Raw genomic sequence first — 26,464 nt, 5'->3', positions numbered from 1 at the left:
CTCACCAGTTCCTACTCTGAAGAAATTGTTGCTCCTGTTCACACAGCTTTAACTCATTATCATTTCCTCCTTCATATTTTGCTTTTTTTGGCTACTTACCAAGTTAGGATCTTTTCTGACTACTCTGGTCAAGCTTCCAAAGATGCCTGCCTTGCTGATCTAATGCTCATATATGTTCACCCCCACTGGCCTCTGCTTATCTTTTGTAACTTTTGATGTGTCCAGGCTACATTTAATATTTGTTGTTAAATAATGAATTTAACAGGCACACTCCTGCTTTATTGCTGTAACTCACTAAAATAATGCCTTAGAGATTTTAAAATTAAGTTTTCTTTAATTTTCATTGTTACCTTGCATTAGATCAAAGTTGGACTTTGGAAGAATACGGGCTTTTCTACATGTAGAATTATGAAAAATTATCTTGAAGGGATTTATGATGTTCTCTTCAAATGAACATTATCTAAATTGGAACAGGAGGCAGAATGGCTCCATGATAGTTGGATTCTGGGAATTAAAAGGATGCCTCTAGAGTGTGCCCTGGGCTCTGTCGCTGCTACGTGAGAGATCGTGTGAGCACTTCATGCTGCCCTGCCAAGTCTCATCTTACTCTTGTTAAACTAGGAGAGTAACAGGGTTATGAGAAAGATCTGTTCTAAGTCAAGGGCTTCATAGGTCCGCAATCAGTATTTGCTGAGTTCATGTCTTACAGTTGGAGTTAACTTTAGCAATGCTGACAAGGGTCTGTAGAGATAAGATTCAAAGCTACTATAGTTGGGTAACAGGAGGCCAACACACCTAGGCAAGGGGTGTGTACCACATTTGTTTTAGATAATCACATACAGTGGGGTTTCTGCTATGCATCAACTAGGCAGTATGAATCAGTGAGTACATAGGAAAACACTTAAAGCCACTGTTTGAAACTCAAAAATTGTTACAAAAATTCTGAACTTGTTTCTAGTTTCTGCCAGTAATAATGATCATGGGATTACTAAGGCGATGTAACAAATTCTGCAGGAAACTGTGCCAAGGACCCCTGTAGACCTAAAATGAAGATATGCTGGATTTCTGCCTTTACAATGTGGAGGAGTCTGCGCGGAGCAGAAACTCGGCAGGTGCCGAAGGAGAAACGAGTGGCTCACGTCGAAGCTGGCCAGGGCCAGCGCCCGACTGTCTCGAGGCTCTGGGATTTGCTGCACCAGCTGTTTAACAACGCTGCTCCCGAACCCCTTCGTTTTAAGAGCCTGGATCTCCGAAGGTGGGCAGAGTTCTCCTTCGACAAAGGCGCGGCAGCCTCCCGTGAGGGGCAGGCTCGCCGGGACCGGTCCGCCCACGGCCTGGCCCCGCGGGCTGGGCCTCCCGGGCCCAGGGCTCCCGGCTCCTCCTCCCTCAGACGACCGGCCCCACTGCCTGTAACCGCCCACTTTGAGCCGGCCAGGGCCACACCTCCGGCACACTGGGTCACCAGCAACGCCACGCGCCCTCAAGCACTGAGGAACCTCCTCCACTCCGACCAACCCGCGCCAAGGAGCCGGAGAGCAGGCGCGGCCGCGGCCCAGCTCCCGAGGATCTCTGGGAACCGCTGCGTTTCCCCGCCCACCAGCGCGTGGGGGCGGGACAGGCCAGTCGGAGCCCCGCCCCCTGACCGGGCTGTAGAGTACGGAAGTGACGTCAGCCCGGAGCCATTTCCGGTGGGCAGAAACTAGGAAGAAACTTGGCGCTTCCGAGGTGCCAGCTGTCTGTCGCCGCCGCCGCTGCTGTGCCCAGCGGCCGGGCCCGAGCTGGCAGTCGGGAGGCCTGGCCATGGGACATTTCGAGTCTTCTGCGGTGTGAGGCGCAGGTCGTCTGACAAGCTGCGGGCGGGAGGCGTCGGCTCTGTCGCGGTCGCCGCTGCCCGGTTCAGGCACCATGAACATAGACGTGGAGTTCCACATCCGCCACAACTACCCTTGGAGCAAACTGCCGGCCAACGTGAGGCAGGTACGGGGAGAACCGCAGGCCAGCCCGCCTGTCTCGGCCCGGCCTTCGCGATCCTGCCCTCCCTGGCGTCTCGGCGACAGCGGCCCGCGGCCCGGGGCGCGGAGGGGACGCTTCGGGTCCGGGGCGCCTCCTGACGGCCGTCGCTCGGAGGGATGGAGTGGTGTCCGCAGCCTCCACTCTACCGGCGCCTGGGGTGCCGAGATTTGGGACCCGGTCTTGGCCCCCAGAGCTGCAGGCTGGTGGGAATAAGACGAGAAACGAATGAGGTATAGGGCGCCAGCAGCCCAGGCATACCTTCGCTATTGTGTGTATGGGAGTAAGTTGTCGTCCAACGAGGCTTGGCGAGGTTGTGTGCAGAAGGCATTAAAGTTGAGCCTTGGAGGACTAGTGAGGGTTAGTAAGCCAGAAGAAATAAAGATTTTTCCCAGGGTTGGAACATCAGTTTGAAAAACCTGGCCGAGTGAAAGAACAAGTCTCCAGAATAGCGCGCAACTCACTGTCGCCAAGTTTGAAGCTGTGTATTGCTTCATTTGGAGGTGGGAGTGGATGAGGCGGAAGGAGCGGTCAGGACCTGGTTTTGATAGGGCCTCGCCTGCTTCGTTTCACTGGACTTCAGCCTCTAGACCAGAGGAGTTTGTTAGCTAGCTGTCAGCAAGAGTGCCTGAGGGTTTCTGAGGGTTGATGCTCAAATTTCTGAGCGGCAGCTTTACTCCGATGTTTGACATATTTATTAAGGACTCGTGCCTTGTTCTGGGTGCAGGTAATTTGCAGCACTCAACAAGACAGAGATCCTGCCTTCATGGAGCTTGTATTTTGGTATAGAAAGATAAGCAGTAAACCAATAAATGAATAAATACGTAGCACGGCGGGTGGTGTTAAATCTTATGAAGGTAGTGATACGTGCGGCACGTAAAGCACTTTCTCTGATCTGCTGTTCCTCCTACTTGTTTGAGAGTAAAATTGTTTGTCTGGAGATTGGTATTTTGGAAAGCTTGAAATGTTGGTGGTGATGGTGTAAAGATTATTGTAGTCCGACCCCCGGCCCCCGCAGCAGTAATGAATAATAAGGGGTCTGGTGATGCATCACATGGCAAAGAAAATGCTTTTACTTAAAGATACCAAAGCTCAGGGAAGTGGAAAGATAAATTTCAGGGACTTAGAATTCTTGGGTGTCAGTAGCTTTCAAGTTCCATTTATTTGAAACTGGAAAAGCAAAGCCCTAAGCCTGAAGGAACAGGTTCTCTTGCTAAGTTTGAATGAGGGCTCAGGTGGACACTTTTGTTTGGAGTTCTGTGACATATCTGAAGACAGCTGGGAGACCAACAATCCTCCTTACCATTTTTCTCTACTATTTTACCAAAATTAATGTAGCATAATGAAAGATAAGCGATTAGGTTGTGCTCAACATGAATGTTTGATTTTAATTAGTCCTGGCAAAAGGCTTTCTAAAACTTGCTTATGATTATTAAAAATAATCACAGGGCCATGTTAAGATTAGGTCCAAATACCAAATTAAATTAAAAAAAATTTATTTTGCAAGATTGGTTAGCATCAGCTGTTTTAGCATAGGATAAGCTTGGTCACTGGTAGATGTTGAAAAACTCATCTGGTCAGGCTCTATCTTAGATCACTACAGCAGCTTTCTGTCTGGTTTCTTGCCCATAGTCAGAATAGGATGCTCCCCTCTATTCTTCACACTGCTTGTGATCAGGTTTCTAAAAGGCAACGTAGTCCTACCACTATCTGTCTCTTTTATATTACTTGTGGCGTCTTTTTGAATTCAGGAATTCCCATCTACTGTGAGATTGTCCTGACCTCCTAGATCTGGAAGAGTTGCAGGTGGATAGCCTCCCCTAGCACTGTGTTTCATTGTAACATAGTCACCATGGTGCATTTTCTGGTTACATTGCTTGTTGGGCTTTTGTGTCCTGAGCACCAGGCACATAGTTTGTTTTCAATGAATATTCATGGCATGAATGAATGATGGCATCAGCCTGAGCTATTTCCTGGGCAGGCAAGGCTCAGTCCGTTTAAAAGTGGGGAATATTCTTTATATGGAAAGAACTTATCTTTTGGCATTGGTAGATACTGTAAGTTCTGATGATGTCATTTCCAGTAAGTTTTGATAGGCTTAATTTGGAAATAACTCATATTTCCTAGTTCTGAAAGCTAGAGGAAGAAGATTCAGATTTTTTTAAAAATGTAGTTCAAGCCAATTACTTTTACGTAGAGGAGATAAAATATTTTTACTGTGATAGATGGGTTGAGTTAGACTTTAAAAATACATTAAAAGTTGTGAATGGGCCATCATTTTTAGGATTTTTCTGTGGCCTGCCTATCTTTTTGTTTTGTGGAAAATGATTTTTTTTAATTTTAAAATTATTAGTATTAGTATTGGTATTAGTATTTTGGCACTGGGAATCAAACTCAAGACCTTGCACTTGCCAGGCAGGCGCAGTGTTCTTCTAGATTATACCTGAAAGGTACTTGAAAGAGTTTTCTCCAGTTTTATTGATAATTATAAAATTATATCTAATATTTTATTTTATTTTTTCATTAAGTTTATCTGTACTTTTTTTTCACTTTATTAAATTCTTTTATTGGTACATTGTAGGTATATAACACAATTACATTTCTCATTGGGAATTGTACCTTTACATAATGCATCTTGGTTCTTATTGTTTCCCCATTCCTAGCCCTCCCTTCACGCCCTCCACCTTTCCCTATTTGCAAAGACTTTATTTCCATTTTTTCCATTTCTCATCATTTTTCCTTTCCCTTCTTTCCTTTCCCCTGCCCCTCCCACTACCCCTACCCCTTTGGACCTTTTCTTCCTATTTTGCATTATCGATTATTCATTCGAATCATTGGTACATTTTAGGTATACAATATAACGACATTCATCATTGGAAATTTGCACCTTTACATAGTCTCTCTTGGTTCTTATTTTCCACCCTTGCCCAGCCCTCCCTTCAACCCCTCCAGTCCTCCCTATTTACAAAGATTTTGTTCCTATTTTTCCATTTTCTCATATTAATCCCATTCCCTTCTATCCTTTCCCCTAGCCCTCCCACTTCCTTCCCCTTTGCCCCTTTTCTTCCTGTTTCACATTACCTATTATACATTTTAGTCCTTATTTACACTTTCAGTTTCTCACAGCAGAGAAACTAATTGGTGTTTATACATGTGTGTCCTATTTATTTCACTTAAGAGTATCGCCTCAATGTGCATCCACTTAGCTATAAATGTCTCTAATTTCTCATTTTTTATGGCTGAGTAGTACTCCTTTTTATAAAAAAACCCACATTTTCTTTATCCAGTCTCCAGTTGGTGGGCATTTGGGCTGTTTCCAAGTTTTAGCTATCACAAACTGCGCTGCTATGAACATGGGCGCACATACATCACTGTGGTATGATTCTTTTAATTCTTTGGGGAAGATCCCCAGCAGTGGAATAGCGGGGTCAAATGGGACTTCCAGTCCTAGTTCTTTGAGGTATCTCCATACTGATTTCCACAGTGGTTGCACCAGTCTAGACTCCCACCAGCAGTGGAGCAGGGTTTCTCTTTCCCCACAGCCCGGCCAGCATTTGTTATTGGTTGATTTCATGATAGCAGCCATTCTTTCTGGAGTGAAGTGGAATCTCAGCGTTGTTTTCATTTGCATCTCTCGAATGACCAGTGATGTTGAACATTTTTTCATGTATTTATTTGCTATTTCTACTTCTTTGTCTGAGAAATGTCTGTTCATTTCAGATGCCCATTTTTGGATTGGGTCTTTAAATTTGGGAGATCTGATCTTTTTAAGTTCTTTAAAGATTCTAGATAGTAGACCTTTGTCTGAGGAAGAGCAGGTGAAGATTTTTCCCACATTGTGGGTTGTCTCTTCACACTGCTGATGGTTTCTCTTGCTGTGCAGAAGCCTTTTAATAAGAAGAGATCCCACTTGTTGATTGTTTGTGCTAGTTCACGGGCAACTGAGGCTTTGTTCATAAAATCTTTTCCTACACCGATGTCTTCAAGGGTTCTATCTAACCTCTGTTCCACCTGGTTCAGAATTTCTATTTTAATATTTAGATCTTTAATCCATTTTGATTTTAGTTTAGTGCATGGTGAGAGATATAGGTCTAGTTTTAATCTTTGGCAAGTTGAAGCCCAATTTTTCCAGCACCATTTATTAAAGAGGCTATCTTTCCTCCAGTGAGGGTGTTTGGCTCCTTTATCGAAGATGAGATGGCTGAGTGTGTCTGGCATTGTTTCTGCATCTTCTAATCTGTTCCACTGGTCCTCAGGTCTGTTTCTTTGCCAGTACCATGCTGTTTTTATCACAGTAGCTTTGTAGTAGAGTTGCAGGTTGGGGATTGTGATACCCCCTGCCATGTCTCTGTTACCTAGAATTGCTTTTGCTATTCTGGGTCTCTTCTTGTTCCAAAAGAATTTTTGGATTGTTTTCTCAAGGTACATGAAGTATGCTGCTGGGATCTCAATTGGAATTGCATTAAATCTATATAGCAGTTTTGGAAGTATGGCCATTTTCACTATATTAATCCTTCCTACCCAGGAGCAGGGGATGTCTGTCCATTTTCTGATATCTTCAATTTCTCTTTTCAGCGTGCCATAGTTTTCAGAGAAGAGGTCTTTGATTTCTTTTGTTAGGTTGATTCCTAGGTATTTCTGTTTTTTGAATGCTATTGGGAAAGGAATTGTTTGCCCTATTTCTGTCTCAGTGAGTCTGTTGTTCATGTAGAGGAAAGTTATTGATTTTTGTGTGTTGACCTTGTAACCAGCTACTTGACTGAATTTGGTTATTAAGTCTAGAAGATTTTTGGTGGAGTTCTTGAGGTCTTCTATATAGAGTATCATGTCATCTGCAGATAATGACAATTTGACTTCTTCATTTCCTATCTTTATTCCTTTTACTTTTTTCTCTTGTCTAATTGCCGTGGCTAACGTTTCCAGAACTATATTGAACAAGAGTGGTGATAGTGGACATCCTTGTCTTGTTCCTGATTTTAGTGTTAAGGATTTCAGTTTTTGACCATTTAGTATGATATTGGCTGTTGGTTTTTCATAGATGGCTTCTATCAGTTTGAGGTAGAGACCATCTATTCCAATTTTTTGTAGGGTTTTTATCATAAATGCATGTTGGATTTTGTCAAATGCTTTTTCTGCATCTATGGAGATAATCATATGGTTTTGGCCCTATTGATATAGTGTATTACATTGATTGATTTGTGTATATTGAACCATCCCTGCATCCCTGGGATGAATCCCACTTGATCAGGGTGTATGATCTTCTTGATGATCTTCTGCATTCTGTTTGCCAGGATCTTTTTAAGGATGTTTGCATCTATGTTCATTAGTGAGATTGGCCTATAGTTCTCCTTTTTGGTTGGGTCTTTCTCTGCTTTGGGGATCAAGGTGATGCTTGCTTCCAGGAATGAATTTGGGAGTATTGCTTCCCTTTCAATTTCATTGAAGAGTTTAAACAGTAGTGGCAGCAGTTCCTGTCTAAATGCCTTGTAGAATTCAGCAGTGAAGCCATCAGGGCCCGGGCTTTTCTTAGTTGATAAGTTTTTAATTACATTTGCAATTTCATTGGTTGATATTGGGTTGTTCAGAATTTTTAGGTCTTCTTTGTTCAACTTTGGTAATTCATATGTATCTAGGAATCTGTCCATTTCTTCTGTGTTGTCCATCTTATTGGTGTATAGGTTCTGGAAGTAGGTATTGATGATCCTCTGGATTTCTGCTGGGTCTGTTGTCATTTCACCCTTTTCATTCCTAATTGCATGAATTTGGGCCTTTTCTTTCCTTTTTTTGACAAGGTTGGCTAAGGGTTTGTCAATTTTGTTGATTCTTTTGAAGAACGAACTCTTGGCTTCATTGATTTTTTTGTATCGTTCTCTTAGTCTCCATTTCATTAATTTCTCCTCTGATCTTTATAGTTTCCTGCCTTGTATGAGCTCTGGGGTTGTCCTGTTCTTCTTTTTTAGAAGCTTGAGGTGTAGCATCAGGTTGTTTAATTGGGCTTGTTCTGTTTTCCTAATATGCGTATTCACTGCTATGAATTTCCCTTGTAAGACTGCTTTCATTGTGTCCCATAGATTCCAATATGTTGTATTGTCATTGTCATTTAATTGAAGGAACTGTCTGATTTCTTCTTTAATTTCCTCTGTGACCCATTGGTTATTCAGAAGTGTGTAGTTCAATTTCCAAGTGTTTATGAAATTTTTTGAGTTTCTTTTGCTATGGATCTCCAATTTCATCGCACTGTGGTCTGATAATATATAGGGGAGAACTTCAGTTCCTTTGCACTTACTTAAACATGTTCTATGTGTGAGTATGTGGTCTATTTTTGAGGATGTCCCATGTGCAGCTGAGAAGAATGTGTATTCTGATTTTGTGGGGTGGAAGACTCTGTAAACATCTGTTAAGTTCATTTGTTCAAGAGTTCAATTGAGTTCTAGTATTTCATTACTTATTTTTTGTCTAGTTGATCTATCTATTTGTGACAGTGGGGTGTTGAGGTCCCCCACTACAATTGTATTAGTGTATATATGACTTTTCATGTCCGTTAGTATTTGTTTTGTATAGTTGGGTGCACTAGTGTTTGGTGCATAGATATTTATGATTGTCATCTCTTCCTCTTGGATTCTTCCCTTTACAAGGATGTAGTGTCCTTCTTTGTCTCTCTTAATCAGTGTTGGTTTGAAATCTACTTGATCTGCCAAGAGGATAGCTACTCCTGCTTTTTTTCGGGTTCCCATCACATGGAGTATTGTTTTCCACCCTTTAACTTTCAGTCTGTGAGTTTCCTTTTGAATTAGGTGTGTTTCTTGTATGCAGCATATTGTTGGATTTTGCTTCTTGACCCATTCTGCTAGTCTATTTCTTTTGATTGGTGAATTGAGACCATTAACATTGATGGTTATAACTGAAACGTATTGACTTGTCATTGGCATGACTTTTTCTTTTTGTTGGGGTCTCCCCCTTTACATTTAATTTCTTGTCATGCCAGATGGGTTCATTCTGCTTTGCTTCCTGGGGTTGTGATCCTCCATGTCTGTTCCTAGGATATTGTGTAAAATTCTTTGGAGTGCTGGTTTGGCATTCACGAAGTTCCTAAGGTGCTCTTTGTCATGAAAGTATCTTATTTCTCCATCAATTTTGAAAGATAGTTTTGCAGGGTACATCAATCTGGGTTGGAGGCTGTTTTCTTTTAGGGCTTGGAATATGTCATTCCAAGCTCTTCTTGCCTTGATGGTTTGTGTTGAGAAGTCTGCTGTGATTCTGATGGGCTTTCCTTTGTATGTGATTTGTTTCTTTTCTCTTAACTGCTTGTAGAACTCTGTTCTTCTGTTGAGTTTCTGGAATCTTAACAATTATATGCCTATGTCTAGATTTTTTTTTGATCAAGGCTATTTGGAGTCCTATATGCCTCACTTACCTGTATGTCAAGCTGTTTTCCCCTGCTTGGGAAGTTTTCTGCCATTATTTCTGTGAAGAGATTTTTTATGTTATCTACACTCTCTCCTGTTTCTTCATTGACTCCAGTCAGTCTTATGTTATTCTTCTTTGCATCATCTAGCAGCTGTTGGATTGATTTCTCATGTTCCCTTATAATTTTGAAGCAATTTTTCTTTTCCTGGTCATTAATTGCAATCTTATCTTCTATATCTGAAATTCTGTCCTCACATTGGCTCATTCTGCTGTGTAGACTTTCAGTGGAGTTTTTCAAGTCCTGGAAATCTATTTGCATCTGTTTTATGGATTCCATTTGTTTCCTATGTTGGGATTCCATCATGTTCCTGAGCTCCTCTCTAGATTTATTAATCATGTCTTGCACTAGGGGCACAATTTCTCCTGTTATCTGAGAAATTATTTCTGATTTCATTTTTTCCCGATCCCCTTTTGTTGCCAGTTCAGTGGGTCCAGGTGGTTGAGTATCAGAGTGTTCCATCTCATTTCCCTTTGGGGTTGCTGTAGGTGATCTGGAAGTCTGGTTTTGAGACTTATTTACGTGTTTTCTCATTTCGACTGGCGGGGGGGCTGTTGGCGCCTGCACAGATTACCTCCTCTGAGCTGGGAGAGGTGGGACAGGGGCCGGGAGCAGTGGTAGGGATGGTGGCCCAAAAGCCCTTTCCTGTGGGCTGGGAGCAGCGGGAGGAATGGTGGCAGGGAAGCCCCTTCCTCTGGTCCAGGAGCAGTGGGATGGTGGCAGGGAAGCCCCTTCCTCTGGTCCAGGAGCAGTGGGATGGTGGCAGGAAAGCCCCTTCCTCTGGTCCAGGAGCAGTGGGATGGCGGCTCAGAAGCCCCTTCCTCTGTGCCGGGAGGAGCGGGACTCAGTACCGTGGTCTGGTGGTCCGGTGTTCTCTGCGTCTTTGTAGTGTGGAACCAGGTGGCTGTACAGAGGAGCAGGGGCCGGGGGTCCAGCGGGCTGATTCGGCGTGTTCCGTGTGACTCGGCGGTTTGCCTATCTCGTTTAAAACAATTTGTAATAAAGTAACCAGTCCATTTATTTTAAGGTAAATCTTATGATGAGGTTCCCTGTAATCCAAGAAAGGTCAATTGAAAAAAGGTATGATTTTTGGGAGGAGGGGCACTTTGGGAGCTACCCATTGGTGTTAGTTTGTCTGGGAGCGGTGGCTTTGGGAAGTCTATGCTTTTAGGCAGACTTTCTAAACAATGAATGCTTTATAGCTAGGACAGAATACCTCTATCACCCTTTCATCTGTTGTAATTCCCTGTGTGTGCAGCCTGACTTCATTTGTCAGGGCTTGTTCCTATTCTGCAAAGGACTCCTGAACCCACTACATTTGTGATTGGCAACAGTGTTTTAAAATGTGAATGGTGGGAGATTTGGGTATGGGTGGTGGTGGGTAGGGCAAATAATCTCCGAGCAAAGACATTTTATTTTACATACTTGGCTAGGGAAGAAGTTTTTGGTATTTGTCTGCGCACACATATTGATTGATTAGGACTAGTCATCATTTGATACCTGGTACAAAAACTCACATGTTTCATAGATTTTGCATTCTCCAGTGAGGCTTACAAATAATGGGCCCTTATATTTGTGTAACTTGCTTTATAAATAAAATAAATCTTGATCCATTTATAAATAAAATATTTTATTGAAATAAAATATTTTATTGAAATATTTTTTGAAATAAAATATTTTATTGAAATATTTTTTGAAATAAAATATTCTGGGCTTACTAGAAATAAAGGTTGAAAGGAATAAAATGGTTGAGTAAATTCAAAGACTTATTTTGAAACAGGAAAACAAAAGCTGATGTTTGGCTTTTGGGGGGGGGGGCGGGTACAGGGGACTGAACTTGGGACCTTGTGCTTGCAAGGCAGGTGGCAGAACCACTGAGCTAAATCCCCGGAAAAGCTGATGTTTGGAACTGATGTTTTAGCAAAGTTCTGTGCTTGTGTAACTTTGCCTGTGTGTGTGTTTGTGTGTATGTATGTTTTGCGTTCTCTAAGGAAGAGCCTTTTTGGCAGTAGAACTGGAGAAAACCTTAAAATTTGACAGAAAGTGTGTCATTCTGAATCTCCTAAGTATCTCCACTCCGGACCCAGGCTTCAGGGCTATGAGTGGTTTCTTCACAGTGAATCTACTTCTAACCACTTGGAATGTTAAAACATGCAAACAGGATAAGCACATTCTGGTAGTAGTGTGAGTTCTGTTTATTCTGTGAAAAACTTCTAGATGCAAGAGGAAAGACAGTTTTCTTACACATCCCGTTATTTCTTAAAATACTGCTCACCACTATGTCCAGTTTGGGGCCAGTTTATTTAGATAGGAGTTTTGTCTGTCTCGTTAGAAGAGTTTCTTAAATAAAAGATGTGCATGGATTTTTCTTTGGCTTTCAAAAACCTATAAGAAATACAGTGAATCTTTCTGACATTGATTTCGTGAGATAACTAAGTTCACTTTATAGTATATTGGAAACACTATGCCTAGTAATTAGAAAGTAGGTAGTAGTCATAAATTAAGTTTATGGACACACATTGCCTTAGATGTTGATGGTCAAGCATACTTATTCTTTGCTTTCATGAACATATCATCTTGGAAGTTAAAACACTAAATGCACAGCTAGAAAGTGTTTTGCTTGTTAAAAAATACAGATGGCAGGCTGGAGATTTAGCTCAGTGGCACCACGCCTGCCTCGTAAGTGCAAGGTCCTGAGTTTGATCCCCGGTACTGCAAAAAAAAAAAAAAATACAGATGGCTCTCTGTATTCATGGATGTACATCTGTGGATTCAACCAACTACTGACTGAAAATGCAAAAATTTGTGCCTATACAAACATGTAGACTGTTTTCTTACCATTATCCCTAGACAGTACAGTATACCATCTATTTACGTAGCATTTATATCGTATTAGGTATTTAATCTAGAGAAGATTTGAAGTATACAGGAGGAAATGTGTAGGGTTAATGCGAATACTATGCCTTTTTATTGAGGGACTTGAGCATCACAGATTGGGTACCCTTGGAGTTGTGGGACCAGTGCCAGTGGACACTAAGGAATGACTCTGTCAGGATTCTACAATTCTCTCCGTTTCCTATTGAAGTCATAGAGAAATGACATTTTAGAGAAGCAGTCTTAATGTACATTTGAAATGTATGGCCTCTAGATATCAAACTTGAATAGTCACAGTCCTCAGTTACAAATAACTTTGAGTCAGGGGTCTGTCCTTAGTTGCCATTCTTATATGGTGTAGACAGCCACTTTATATCCATTTAACACTTGCAGATTGGGGGCATTCAGGAAGCAAATTGTTGTAAGTAAAACTTCTCTTTTATTTGGGTTAGATAATTTCAGTAAGTCATTTTAGAAAGGCAGGCAGGAAAGAAAATACATTGGATATTTGTGCTAATACCACAGCAAAAAAGTTGAGGTAAGGAAACTTAAGAAAATATTCTTTATTTAGTTTTGGAAATTAGAGGTAGGATAAAATTGGGGATAATGGCTTTGAAATTTTGTGTGGGAAAAAGTACCATTGATTTTAGAAGCTGTTGAATAACTATCTGAAATTTCTTTTAGAGTCTTGGAAATTCACAGAGAGACTATGAAAAGCAAGTTGTTCTGTACAGTATCCGCAATCAGTTAAGATACAGAAATAACTTAGGTATGTACAGGCATTTTTCCATTGGGTGGAAATGACTTTTTCTAACTTAACATTTTCATAAATCTAACCTATCTTTTCAATACATGTTTCAGGGTACTGGAGTTATTTCATGTACAGAATCTAAGAAACTTAACAACAATTTGTATTAGCAAGTAGATTTTTTCTTTCTAATTCTGATTAAAATTATCTTTTAGAGTACTGTTTATAGTTTTTTTCCTAGAGAATATTAATTTTAATTCAATGCCCTCTTTTGCCTAAAAATATACCAGAAAAGGGAAAGTACATGAGTTCTTAATAATTTTCAACTTTGAATTTTGTTTTGTCGCTATACATTATGTAAATAATATAATTTGAATGAAAAATACTTCCTATATTAATTGGAACAAATTTTAAACCCAGTTAGTTCCATGATATTTTTTTACTCCATTTAAAACAATTTGCTTTTGAGTTGTCAGATTACTTTGGTATTCTGTTCTATTGCCTTAGTCTTTCCTCTCTCATTTGTCAGTTTTAAGCATAATATGTAAGTGATGGTTTTTCTGTATAAACATTTTCCATGGAAGTCAAAGGGTTTTTTGTTTGTTTTTAAAAAACAAAGCAAAACAAAAAGCCAGCAGTTTTAAAAAATATACTTGACCTATTGAAAACTATCATGTATTTGGCTATCTTGTAAAGTTATACACAAAGAGATTGGATGACTTAATAGCCTGTGCTTTGTACCTTTGAGAGAGCATGTTACCATTTCATGCTTATTTTCTAATTTGGTAAGAATTATTTCTCTACTTATCTATCTTATTATGTATTTTTACTTATATATTCTGAAACTGTTCCTTGTGCTACAATTATTCCTTTCTTCTAACTTAGAATATTTTGTTGGTTCTTTCCTAACTTATAAAATTAAATTGGTTTGTAAAGTATTTCTTAGTACATTCACAGTTAATGTAACTGTAAGAAACCTGGAGAAACTGCAAATGTCTTGCCCTCCTGTAGTTAAACATGTCAAGAAAGATGAGCGGAAATACTATGAGGAGCTGCTGAAGTACAGTCGCGATCATCTCATGCTGTACCCATACCATCTGTCAGATATCATGGTGAAGGGCCTGCGGATCACACCCTTCTCCTACTACACTGGGATCATGGAGGTGAGCTTCCCCATGAGTGAGCTGGCGAGGATGGGGTGGATGAGCACGGCAGGACGCTGCAGCTCTGCGGCTCCAGCAGACATTGTGAAGTTGGAGCATAAAAGGATGGCTGGTACATGTTGGCTGCTAGAGCCGCACTCGCACAATAGTCGTCATTATTGATGTTTTCACATTGGAAAGGTGCCTGTTTTTCTACTGTGTGTTGTTGAAGGTATTGTTGACCCTGTGTGGTATTATAATACTAATCAGTCGTTTATGCAGATCTATGTAAAATACTGCTTTTAATGTATAATTGAGGTTGAACGTATGGGTGACATAATCATTAAGTGCAGAGAAACTTAATGTCCTTATTCACTAACTGTATAAATCGTGACGTAGACATAACATTTTATAATACACGCTTCAAGAAAGAAATGTGTTAGGAGTCCTGACTGTGTGTCTCTTTTTATAATTACTAGCCTTTGGTTTTTATCCTTTTCCAAAGACAGCTTGTATTTGGCTTGTGTTGAATAAATTTAACTAGCTACATACACATACTGTTTTTAAGTCAGCTTTATGTATAGATTGGCAGTATTTATCTATTACTGGTTTGCTATTTAAGTCCCAGTGTCGCTGTTTTGAGCTCACTAGCCCTAGGAAGAGCAGAGAGAAGCCGAGAGCCAGAGCAGCTGGGAACCTGCTGCAAGGCGAGGGCCACTCCCTATGCACAAAGGTCCTTTTGTGCAGCTCCGTAAGCCCCTTTCCACCAGCAGGTCCACAGTCCCATGTCCCATGTCCTTCCCTTTGAGGTCTGATAGCCAGAGTAGCCTGATGAAGAAAGAAGGTGGCAGTGAGTCAGTACGCAGAATAGTTGTTGCTGCCTCTTTACTTTTCTGGTGTTGTCTACAAGCTTGACAAGATAGATGGAGTTTTTGTCCTTCTAGTCCTTCTACCAGGTTTCATGCCAGTCTTACCCAGGTGCTTGCTGCTGTGTGATTTCTGTTAAGCCATTGTGTCTAGCTCCTGGGTTGAAAATGGGTCTAACCCTGGGATAAACAGTTGGCTTATTATTGGAGAAACAGATAGAGGTTGGCAAAAGCAAGATACTGGGTTTGACTCTCATCGCTGAGATTCACAGGCGCAAAGGCTGCTAAATGGGTAGAAGATTTGTTGATAGGACATGTTGTGGTGCATGTTGATGGAGCTGCGCACATTGTTTGGCCTTCTCTGTGTAGGAATTGGGGATCAGGTTTGAGTGGGGAAGCTGGATGGCTGAGCTGTAGGAGAGGCATTCCTTGCATAGCTTCCTCAGGGCAGAGGTCGTAGGGCCACTTTCTGGGGTTCATAGTGTTACGAGAAAACCAGACCTGAAAGTCTGCCCTTCAACACTAGGTTGGGGTTGTGGGTAAAAACCACTGTGTCAGTGTGGCATGTGTCCTTTAGGATGGCAAACTCTGCTCTCAGTGCTGCTTGTAATACTTACTGTTATTCAATTTGTCTGGAGCAATAGGTACTTATATTCTTTTGCCTAAGGTACTTATATTCTTTTACATTTTGAATTTTTCTTTTTCAAAGGACATTATGAACAGTGAGAAAAGTTATGACTCATTGCCCAATTTTACTGCTGCTGACTGTAAGTACTGATGATGCTGAAGGAGGTAATGTTTAGATAGTGTCTTTGTGCATGCATGCTGTTCTCTTTCTGTATTATTTTGTTTTTAACCTGCAATAAGTGAAAAATGAGAACAGGGAACAACATTAATAGGAATAGAAATAAGAAAATTCAGATTTAGTCTAAATGTTATTTTAGATGATAGAATCAGAAGAATAAAATTTATACCATTTCTAGAGAATGAAGTTCTTTTTGATATTTGGGTTATGTGAATACCAAATGAAGGAAGAAAACTTAGGCAGAGTATTTTTACACCTTGCTGCACAGTTTTTAACTAACATAATTTGTTAGTGTTTTATTATGCTTATTTTAATGAGGTACTCTGAATATATTTGAAATGTAACGGTTCTGCATGTAAGAAGTTTTTGCTGAGCAGTACATTTTTACTTCTTGAAATTAGGACTTCTGCTTTTTAAAAATGTGCTTATTTAGAATTGTCAGAAATATCAGTTCGCACTCATTTCTCCTGAAGTTCAATTTTCTTTTATGTTTTGTTTCAAGAATTCTTTTTAAAATTTGATATTGATAGGTCATGCCAGTCAGTAATCAAAAGATGAACACAAGCTGAGGGTTTTTCCTAATATCACTTGATTATACTAACATTTCAAGAAGTATTATATATTTTTAAAGGAAAGACTTTTATTTCAGGTCTAAGGCTTCTTGGCATAGGAAGAAACCAGTACATTGATCTTATGAATCAGTGTAGGTCATCAAAAGTAAGTCGTTTCCCTTTTTCATTGTTTGGCTTTCTTATTATACAGTTTGATTTTTTTTTTAAAAAGCAGTAGTAATAATGAATTATAATTTCTTTGACCTAATAAAATATACTTAATACAAGTCAGTATTTTCTAGGTTTTAGTGTAAATCATTATTGAATTAAAATATCTACAGCAGGAAATGTTTATTTTTTTAAATTAATTTTGATCTGCTTGCCTTTTTACTTGTCCATTTTAGTCCCAGAATTCACTTAATGGGTGATATAAGTACATATTTTCAAATGCATTTTTCAGCTCTTGTGATTCATTTGAGTTTCTGGATTTTGATCTAGACTTAGTGATTCATGTTTTGAGTAATTTCTTTGAAACAGGTTAAGAATGACTTTCTCCATTGAATATATCTGTGATAGTTAAGATTTTGAGGGCTGGGGATTTAGCTCAATGGTGCTGCTGCCTGCCTGGCAAGCGCAAGGTCCTGAGTTCGATCCCTGGTACCAAAAAAAAAAAAAAGATTTTAAATAATATACTTGGCTTGTAAGAAACAATCTTATTATGTGACTGATTTAAAAAAGAAAGTAATCATTTAGATGGACTGCAAATGCTCAAATGTTTGTCCCATGGCAGAAATTCTTCAGGAGGAAAACGGCTCGTGATCTTCTACCAGTAAAGCCGGTGGGGATCGCCATGGAGGCGTGGTGGGTGGTGCAGGCTGGATATATCACCGAAGATGACATCAAGGTAGAGGCCTGTGAGAGCTACTCATAGAGCTTTGAATGGGGAACTTAGTTTGAAGCCTTTAAATACAGTTATGTGATACTTTAGAAGGTAATGCCAGTGGTTCTCCTGTAGAAAACTGAACTAACTAAAAGTGAGAAGTGATCTTTTAGGCTGGAATATTGGCGGAGCTTCCAGGATGCTCTGTAATGATGAGGGAGATTTGACTTGGCTCAGGTACAGCAGTCTGGGGTGCTGATGAGATAGACATTTCACGTAAAGTGACATGTGGTGCCACAGCTGCCAACAGCAGGGATATGGCTATTGCCAGTGCTTTTAATATTGTCTCATGTAATTCTCATAACAGCCCAACGGGAAACTATGATTTGGTTCTCCAGTTCACAGATGAGGAAATGTGCATGGAGCAGTTATTTAACAGCTCAGATCATAGTGGTAGTGTAGTGGTCAAGTACTTTCATGGGCAGTGGTGACGAACCTGTGGCACGTGTGTTGCTTGTTTTTTATTTAAGAGCCTGCTTTTCTTTCTTTTTTTGGTACTGGGGATCAAACTCGGGACCTTGCGCTTGCAAGGCAGGTGCCGGAACCACTGAGCTAAATCCCCGGCCCACTTGTTTTTTATTTACGAAAAAAAATGATAATGTATGAGTTGTTTTTTCTAAGCTGAAACCTCAGTATTCAGGTTTAATTGGAGTTTGGGCATTTGTCTCTAGAAGGTTTGTTATCACTGACGAGGCAGTTTGCCAGGCAGTGTGTTAATCACTGTACTAAAATGATTGATGCTTTGCTGGGTTGATGGTGTTAAGATCTTCAAGGGAAATAAAGTATAGTCTAGCTATATTTGATAAAAACTTGGTACATTTTGGAAGGGATGATGGTTCAGAGGGAAGGGGGGACAGGTGACAAGGACACCTGGAGACCAGGGCACATCTATGTGTGGTTGAAGGAATGTAAATGTGTGCATGAGCTTTTTTGGGTTTGTTCTGGATTTTTCTTTGGAGGGTCTACTAAAATCAATGAGTGGAATTAGAAATTTTGCTTCAGTACAAGTACATACTTCCTTATGGAGCTGTCAAACTGTCACAAGCTGATGAGTCTTCATGTTACTGATAATATTCATGTTGAGTTTGAGTGAATGTCTCATTTGAAAGATTTGGAATCAGTTGCTAATGGCTGTGACTCCAATTCAAAGACTAAATAGTGGCGTTCCTTAGTAAGCACTTGTTACTCACAGATAGGCACCTGCCTGCAGACTTTGCTCCTGAAATTCTTTTGGTGGCATAGTTTGGTCTCAGGTCATGCTTATATGCATGGCTTGTTAGGTTTGAATTCTGTAGTGATAAGTTAAAAAAAGTATAGTTATTCAACTAATAACCTCTAATCGTTGAGTTCAACCTGAATAGATTTGAGGAGGCTAACTGGGTTAGTTAACCTGGACAGAACTTAACGGAATATTTTGCTTTTTTTTAGATATGCACTTTGCCTGAGAAATGTGCGATTGATAAGATCATCGATTCAGGCCCTCAGCTCTCCGGGTCACTAGATTACAGTGTAGTACATAGTAAGTGGTTAGTAGAAATGGTTTTTGTCAACATAAAAATTTGTTTGAAAGCATCAGTAATTAATCTCCATTACTTGTCAGTTAGGCACAAATAGCACTGTTTGTAAGACATGCTGTTGTCTGAGGTGCGGTTGTCGGCCTTTCTTGTCCAGTGCGGCTGTAATCAGTTACACGCACTAGAAGTTTCTACAAATGAATGGGAAGACAGATTTCATAGTTCTAAGCATTTGTAGGAAACTAAGATTTAAAGCTTTAATTCTTTTTGTCTTCTACTTTCCTTTTTTTCTTTACATAAGATTCAGTTGTAAGAATCTTTGTAGAAGTGCAAGAATTGTTTTTTAAAATTACTATCAGGTAGTGTTCCATCTAAAGCAAAATGCTTTTACCCCTGTAGGTTTATATAACAAAGGATTTGTTTATCTGGATGTACCAATATCTGATGACAGCTGTATAGCAGGTAAGTCTGGGCTACCTTCCAGCAGCTCAGTGCTGAGCAGCACTCAGTGGAGGGACTGCCTATCACCCCAGGGACTTAGACATTCTAAGGTCTTAGGGTTTAGGGTTTTTCAAAGAAAAATATTTATTCCTTATTATATTGGTTTTACTTAAATTTGTTATTTTTATTTTTATGTTATTTTGGTATACTCACTATATGGAAATAATGGGATTTCTCACATTTGCAAATCAAATCAGCATTTTTATACATTCCTGTCACCTTTTGATCCTTTGTTCAGTGCATAGCAATTCTCGTGCATATTTCGTAATATGGAACTGTATGTTCTTCATTTTCTCTTAATATACCTGTGTCTTATGTTGCTGCAGTCCTTTTTGTCCTTATTTCCTCCTCCTCTCTCCTACCCACCTCTTCAGGTTAAGCCAGTATTAGGAGCCTGTGTATCTTCTTCTACACCTAATGGATGTATCAGTTTATTAAGCCACTCCCCCGTTCCTGGTTATTTAGGTTACTTCCAGTTTTTTGATACTGTAGTAGTGATGGAGTTAATGTCCTTGAACAGAGTGATGCTTTTTTCCTATAGTTTATATTTCTTACCAGTTTGTAAAGCACTCAAGTGTGTTTTACAAGTATGCTTTCCAGAATGTTTTTTAGCTACTGCTCTTGAATGTGATAATTAAAACAAAATCATACTAAGATATTTAATATTTTTATAATCAAATATAAAGTGTCAGATTACAAGCAATAGCCTTATGTTACCAAATGTGTGGTGCCAGAGCTTGTTACAGATATTCTTAACCCTGTCAGTGTTGATCTTGACAGGGTAGCGCACTGTAGTGTGTCCTGACCTTATTGGCGTGAGCACGAGTCTCTGGCTTTTTAGTGAGGTGGTTTTTTTTTTTTGGTACTGGAGATCGAACTTGGGACCTTGCACTTGCAAGGCAGGCGGCGGAACCACTGAGCTAAATCCCCGGCCCTAGTAAGGTGTTTTGATGCATGTACATACGTGAGTTCTGTTTTAAGCTTGGAAAGTTGGAAGAGTAATTGCGTTTGTATAGTTGATTATGTAACAACATAGCACACTAGATTTAAAATTTGAAAACTTTTTAGCAAAACAGAAGTGGTAGTGGTTTCTTGTCACATTTGAAAACTATGAAAGCATTACTCTAGTCCATGTTCTTACCTGAAAACTATGAAATCATTACTCTAGTCCATGTTCTTACCTGATGAACTGACATTGGCTCATTTGAGGTCTGCTTGAAAAGATCAGTCTTTGGTTTGTTCTTTTTGTCCATTTTGACTGGCCATTTGAAAATTGACTCACCCTGACTCTAAGCTCATTTGAAAGAAACAAAGGCTGAATGGATGGCTGCTATACTACAGTGATGCATTCTGCCAAGCTAGACTTAGTAACTGGCAATTACTGGGGCAGATCCAGGAAACTAACTGCTGAATTCACCCTATCTTCACCACTGAAGGGAATGATCTTGAAATGAAATGTATTCCACCATTCATCATACTTTGTAACCATGTATTTTATATCCTCCCTTTTATTGCTGTTTGACTTCTGCTATGCTTGAAAGGGCTACATCTGTGATTGGTATATATTATATCCAAATCGGTAGTCTGGAACTTTTGTATTTGATGTGAGATACGGGCTTAACTTGGTGTTTTATTTGGATGGTGAAAAGCATTTAGATAAATGCAATCAGGTTTTTTTTTCCAGTAAGCATTACTACTGGAAATGTGGCAGTCCTGCACGTGAATTTCTCCACTTTCAGCCTTAAGTGGGCATCATGGAGAAAGGCAGAGAGCCAGTGCTTTCCATCCGCCTGGTGGCTTCCTTGAAGCTCTTTGCTTTTCTGGTTTGGCCCGGTCACTCCTGCTGCCTGTGAGGCATTAAGCACATGTACCAGGATCCCTTGCAAACTTCCCCATTCTAAAGTGGGCTGCATGCACCAAGTCTTGTCTTCCAGCACTTCCTCTGCCTCTGAATGCTGAGAATTCCATGGGGAGTTACTTTGTTCTCTGCAGATTTTGTGATCTCCCTTCCAAGTTCCTTAACTTTCGGAGTTTTAGAAAACTTGCTGTGGAGTGGATAAAATAAATCAAAAGTTGTGTTCAGTGCCTAAGTGAAAGGCCTATATTTTTGAACCAATATTTAAATTATACTTTCTTGTTTTATAAAATTGTATCACTGAGAAAAGTCTATTTTGTTTATTTTAGTTCCTCCCCTGGAAGGCTTTGTAATGAATCGAGTGCAGGGTGATTATTTTGAAACTCTACTTTATAAAATATTTGTTTCAATAGATGAGCACACTAATGTTGCAGAGGTAAGTGTGGCAAGAGCTTATGAAAGAATAATCTCAAGGTTACAAAATAAGTTTATGTAGAATAAGTAAAATTACTTAATGTTATGGTTAGAATATTCTCAGAGTCTATACAGAGTGAGATTAGAGACCACTAGTTACCTGAATGTCACTGTTTGTAAGTTAATTCTTGCATATACCTAATACAGTTTTTCTTTGCATTAATAATTTATAATTTGGTTAAATAGCTTTTATATGATTCTTCATGTAAAGAATTGTTGTGGCACCATATCTGCCTTGCAAGCACAAGGTCCTGAATTCGATCCCCAGTAACCCCCCCCCCCAAAAAAAAGTTGAGGAGTTTTGTTGGGCCAGGGATTTAGCTCAGTGGCACTGTGCCTGCCTGGCAAGCGCAAAGTTGTGAGTTCAATCCCCAGTACCAAAAGAAAAAAGAATTGTCAAGTATATTGATCTGTTTAGGAATTTTTATTTTAAATGACACAAAATTAGAGTGAGGAATCTTAAATTGTTATGGTTACTACCTAAGTTTGTAATACTTTACGAATCTTAGAAATAAAGAAGAAAATTCTGAATTTAAAATTTATTCAGCCTTTCAGGTATTCATAACTAAAATTTTGCTGATTATGATTACATATGTCTATTACACCTGTGTAATGTGCTGATAATTCTAAGAATGAAAAGATAAATTTTAATTTTATTTTCTAGCTTGCCAATGTCCTTGAGATAGATTTATCTCTGGTTAAGGTACGTTATGATTATACTCTTCATTTGTAATGCAAGTACCGAATGGATTTTACTAGTTGTTTTTATCTTCACGTGACAGAGGCTTTGAAATTCTTACTAATTGCTTGAGGGAGGGTGCACCTTAAAGGGATGTTTGCAGAGAATCCAAAGGATAGGGCACTGATGAAATGAAAGCACTCATGCAGACATGCATAGCAGGGCCTGCAGCAGGGTGGCCTGAGCAGGATCTTGTAGTGAGCTCAGTTAAAGCCACACCACCAACTCATCGGAGCAGCTCTGGGGAGGGCAGGGCCAGAGAAGGGGGAGCACCCTACTCCCAACCAGGTGAAGACCTGAAGGGTGAGCAGACCTGCAGAAAACTGCTTTTCTGATCAGGCCATGTTTGAGAATTGCTAGAGGTATTATGGTATTTTTTGTCTTCAAATATTTTTGTAATATCTAGATTATTTGAGATGCTAATTTTCTTTATCTTACTTTCAGAATGCTGTTTCAATGTATTGCCGATTGGGCTTTGCCCATAAGAAAGGACAAGTAATAAATTTGGATCAACTTCATTCATCGTGGAAGAATGTTCCATCTGTAAACAGATTAAAGTAACTCATTTATTCAGTATGACATTAGAATTTTCTTTTGAAAAGAAATTTAGTTTTACATAAATTTATTCAGTCTTTCAGTTGAGGTAAACTCTATATTAGTGTTTTAAAAATTTTTTATATATGAATCTTTTTTAGCATCTGATGAAAGCTAAGAACTCTTTATCCCGAAAAGAGCATATACAGTATTTTACATAGAGTTTTTGGATTTCCTTAAGCCTGATCATTGATCTTGGCTACGAAGCTGTGGTGTCTGTGGGCAGAGCATTTCTGGGGATGTGTCTGGTTTCAGACTTGGGTGTAAGACTGGATTCAGATGGATTGTTGATAATGTACTGCCCTCAGTGGCTATTTTAAAGTAAGATCATTTCTGTGATTTTTTTAAACAAAGTGAATGTATTCTTCATTAATAGGAGTACTTTGGATCCTCAGAAGATGCTCTTGTCGTGGGATGGTGGGGAGAGTAGGAGTCCCGTGCAAGAAGTTTCTTCGGCTACCGACACGGATACAAATAGTCAGGAAGACCCAGGTGAGCAGTGGCTCTGTTTAATTTGGAGTCAGTCTGCAGGCACAGCATCTGTCCAGGACTACATCCTCACAGTTCATTTTTCGTGTTGGATTTTCTGCAGTGTGCAGTCTTTGCATACTGACCTGTATGTCGGGCACTGTGCTGTCTTGGGATATAAAATCAGCAGAAAATGTTACCGCCTTTCTTTTTCTTTTGATATTGGGGATTGAATCTGGGTTCCTTCCACCGAGGTACAACCCCAAGCCCTCTTTATTTTTTATTTTGTGACAGGGCGTTATGGAGTCAGTAAATTGCCTAGACTGGGCTTGAACTTGTGGTCCTCCTGCCTTGGTCTCCCAGAGTTCTGGGATTGCAGGCCACCGAGCCCAGCTTTTTAAGAATTAAGTCCAGGGAGAAAGGGGGGGTGCAACCAAAAAAACTATCGAGAGCACCAGTTATGTTGCTTGTAGGATACAAAGAGGAAGAGCCCCAATAAGGCTGGAGGGTTTGAGAGTCTTCATGGTGAAGATGTTGGTTGATTCTCAGTGCAGGAAGGCCATTTCGCCCAAGAGAAGGATGTGGGCTGAACCCCGAAGGGGCACAGCGTGGTGCACAAGGTGGCTTCCCCGGCTTCATTTAGGGAGGGAAGAGGAGCATGACATAGCCTTCTCCTGTCTCTACCTGCTGCCGTGCCCACTGACATCTAGAGGGTTAGGCCTCTTAGTCTTACTGGCCTGACATTTCTCAAGTTCTTATTATTGGTCTTCAAGAAATTTATTGCAAGAGTAATTGCCTTAAACATTGAAAACCATTTTTCTTTGTGTTTAAGATAGTTATGATGGGACTTCTTATGACTGCAATATTGCTTATGTTTGATTGTATACTTTCTGGCTACCCAATAAAGCTGAAATGAAATACTTCCTCATTCCGAATGATACACAGAGAATAGTTTTCATTGATACGACTTTACATTATCTTTTTCAGCTGATACAGCCAGTATAAACAGTTTGAGTCTGTCTACAGGATATACAAAGCGTATTGCATTCCTATTTGACTCAACTCTTACTGCTTTCTTAATGATGGGAAATCTTTCACCAGTAAGTCAAATGCTTGTTTAAGTACAAAGATGTTTAAAGTAAAAATTAGCTATCCAATTGTCTTAGTTACTTTTCTCTCGTTTCTGAAACAAAATACCCAACACCCAAAGTTAAAGGGGGAAAGGTTTATTTAGCTCACAGTTTGTAGAATTTTCCCCAGGCAGGGTGGCACATTGCAGAGGGCAACAGTTCATAGTGGAAGACAGCAAAGGCAACAAGGGAGGAGCCAAGCCTTTCTGTGCCTTATGTTGTATTTAGGCTACCGGGATTCGGGTGGTGCCAAACCAGGCAGTGGACTGATTTAGTAGCCACACGCTCTAATCCCAGCATCACACGCTCTAGATTTAGCCACCTCTGACCTCATAAGGCTTTGGGGGACATCGAGACCCAAACCATAACACCAATAATTTAATGCTTTTATATCTTTTTAAATACTAGATTTATTCCTGAAAACACAACCATGACTGTTCTGTATTCCATAGAGGCATGTTGTTACTTTTAGTGAGGATTGTTTTTGTAATTGGAAAAACCAGACCCTTATCTCACTCCCTTTAAGTTTAAATATATTGGAAAGTATAACAAATCTATTATGTTTAGTGTGAAAAAGGAAAGCTAGAACTTTAATATATATCTATACTTTTTTTGCAGAACTTGAAAAGTCATGCAGTCACAATGTTTGAAGTCGGCAAACTCTCAGATGAGTCTCTAGACAGCTTTCTTATAGAACTAGAAAAGGTAAATTTAAATTGCATATCGGGATAACGGCATTCGGAACCTTTCCAGGCTTGATAAGACATTGGTTTTGGTGATCTTATGAATTTTTGGTGTATTCTTGCTCATTCCTATCTCATTCCCTGCCTTAATACTGTGGTAGATGTTTAGAATTAAGTGAGTGGATGAATGAATTTTATGATTTTTTTGTAAAGTGATGTGTGTACCTCATCTAACTTTGTAACAATATAAAGAGAAATGGGGCATGGAAATCTTAGTCTGTGTGTAAATTTTTTAAAGTGAAATTTTTCTAAAACAACCTCTCATTTTTTCTGGTATGACCCACAAGATCAGCCCTTATGCAGTCTTATTTGAAGTCTTTCTTTCATTTGCCTTGGATCTGGGTCAGTGTCCCTGGGTATCAGGTTTATGTCCACTCTCACTGTCCCTGTTAGCGTCTTGAAGACTTTAGCCATAATTGCTCTTAACCACCTTTTCCTGTGAGTACAGCCCTAGTTTTCCTTAGCTCTAAAACTTGTACGCGTGATTGGTGTTTTTATTCCTTGGGTATCTTATTCTGTCCTTTGCCCTTCTTTGTATGCAGACAGTTTGTGTCCAGATCTGTCCCTTCACTCATAATTTTTAGTGCCTTTTGTGCTTTAGTAATGAATTCTATGTATTAAAAAATGTGCTATTTAGAGAATTTGTGATGATTTGGTAGTTTTTATCTTTTGAAAAAAACGGAAACATTTTTTCATTGCTATTTCTTCATAGAATTATTCTTTCATTAGTGCGAAATAGATCTAAGATAATTCTTGCTATTAATGTTTTACTGTGTTCCTGCACATTTTAAGTTGTGGTTTCCTGATTTTTATCTTTCTTACATCAGTTAGACTTTTATCAGTTGTCAATTCCAATTCCAAGATCATTTCTGCACTTTTACTCATTCATATATCTTTCTTTTTTTAACCATATAGTCATTGTTGGGAAAGCCTTTTAGGCTGAAGTTTAGTTCGCATATGTTTTCTTAGCTGGGCATGGTGGCACGTGCCTGTAATCCCAGCACTCGATAGGCTGAGGCAGGAGGATCATGAGTTCAAGGCCAGC

At 39.7% G+C, this 26,464-nt stretch overlaps 1 protein-coding gene across 5 annotated transcripts in view; it reads left to right on the top strand.

The window, feature by feature from the left end:
- The first annotated feature begins 1,673 nt into the window (after window positions 1-1,673).
- Fam91a1 (family with sequence similarity 91 member A1) overlaps window positions 1,674-26,464 on the top strand; it is a 49,935-nt gene continuing 25,144 nt past the window's right edge. For 2 of the 5 annotated variants that reach the window (XR_015441618.1, XM_004837990.4), the window contains exons 1-14: window positions 1,675-1,977; window positions 13,034-13,118; window positions 14,109-14,260; window positions 15,815-15,872; window positions 16,560-16,627; window positions 17,252-17,365; window positions 18,830-18,920; window positions 19,315-19,377; window positions 21,601-21,707; window positions 22,410-22,448; window positions 22,929-23,041; window positions 23,455-23,570; window positions 24,534-24,646; window positions 25,295-25,381. Coding sequence is in view for 3 of the 5 variants with exons in the window: in XM_004837990.4 (XP_004838047.1) it covers window positions 1,906-1,977; window positions 13,034-13,118; window positions 14,109-14,260; window positions 15,815-15,872; window positions 16,560-16,627; window positions 17,252-17,365; window positions 18,830-18,920; window positions 19,315-19,377; window positions 21,601-21,707; window positions 22,410-22,448; window positions 22,929-23,041; window positions 23,455-23,570; window positions 24,534-24,646; window positions 25,295-25,381 (1,278 nt within the window). In the remaining 2 variants the exon portion in view is untranslated. Of the gene's footprint in view, window positions 1,978-13,033; window positions 13,119-14,108; window positions 14,261-15,814; window positions 15,873-16,559; window positions 16,628-17,251; window positions 17,366-18,829; window positions 18,921-19,314; window positions 19,378-21,600; window positions 21,708-22,409; window positions 22,449-22,928; window positions 23,042-23,454; window positions 23,571-24,533; window positions 24,647-25,294; window positions 25,382-26,464 lie in introns of all 5 variants that reach the window. The other 3 variants (XR_015441623.1, XM_021252392.2, XM_087188189.1) reach the window with 3 other exon arrangements.

The sequence above is a fragment of the Heterocephalus glaber genome, unplaced genomic scaffold (genome assembly GCF_053883595.1).
Source record: "Heterocephalus glaber isolate CG9 unplaced genomic scaffold, H.glaber_assembly_v1.0 deba00000281, whole genome shotgun sequence".
Lineage (NCBI taxonomy): Eukaryota > Metazoa > Chordata > Mammalia > Rodentia > Bathyergidae > Heterocephalus > Heterocephalus glaber.
The sequence above is the reverse complement of the archived record's forward strand: the minus strand, read 5'-3'. Positions and strand labels throughout refer to the sequence as shown.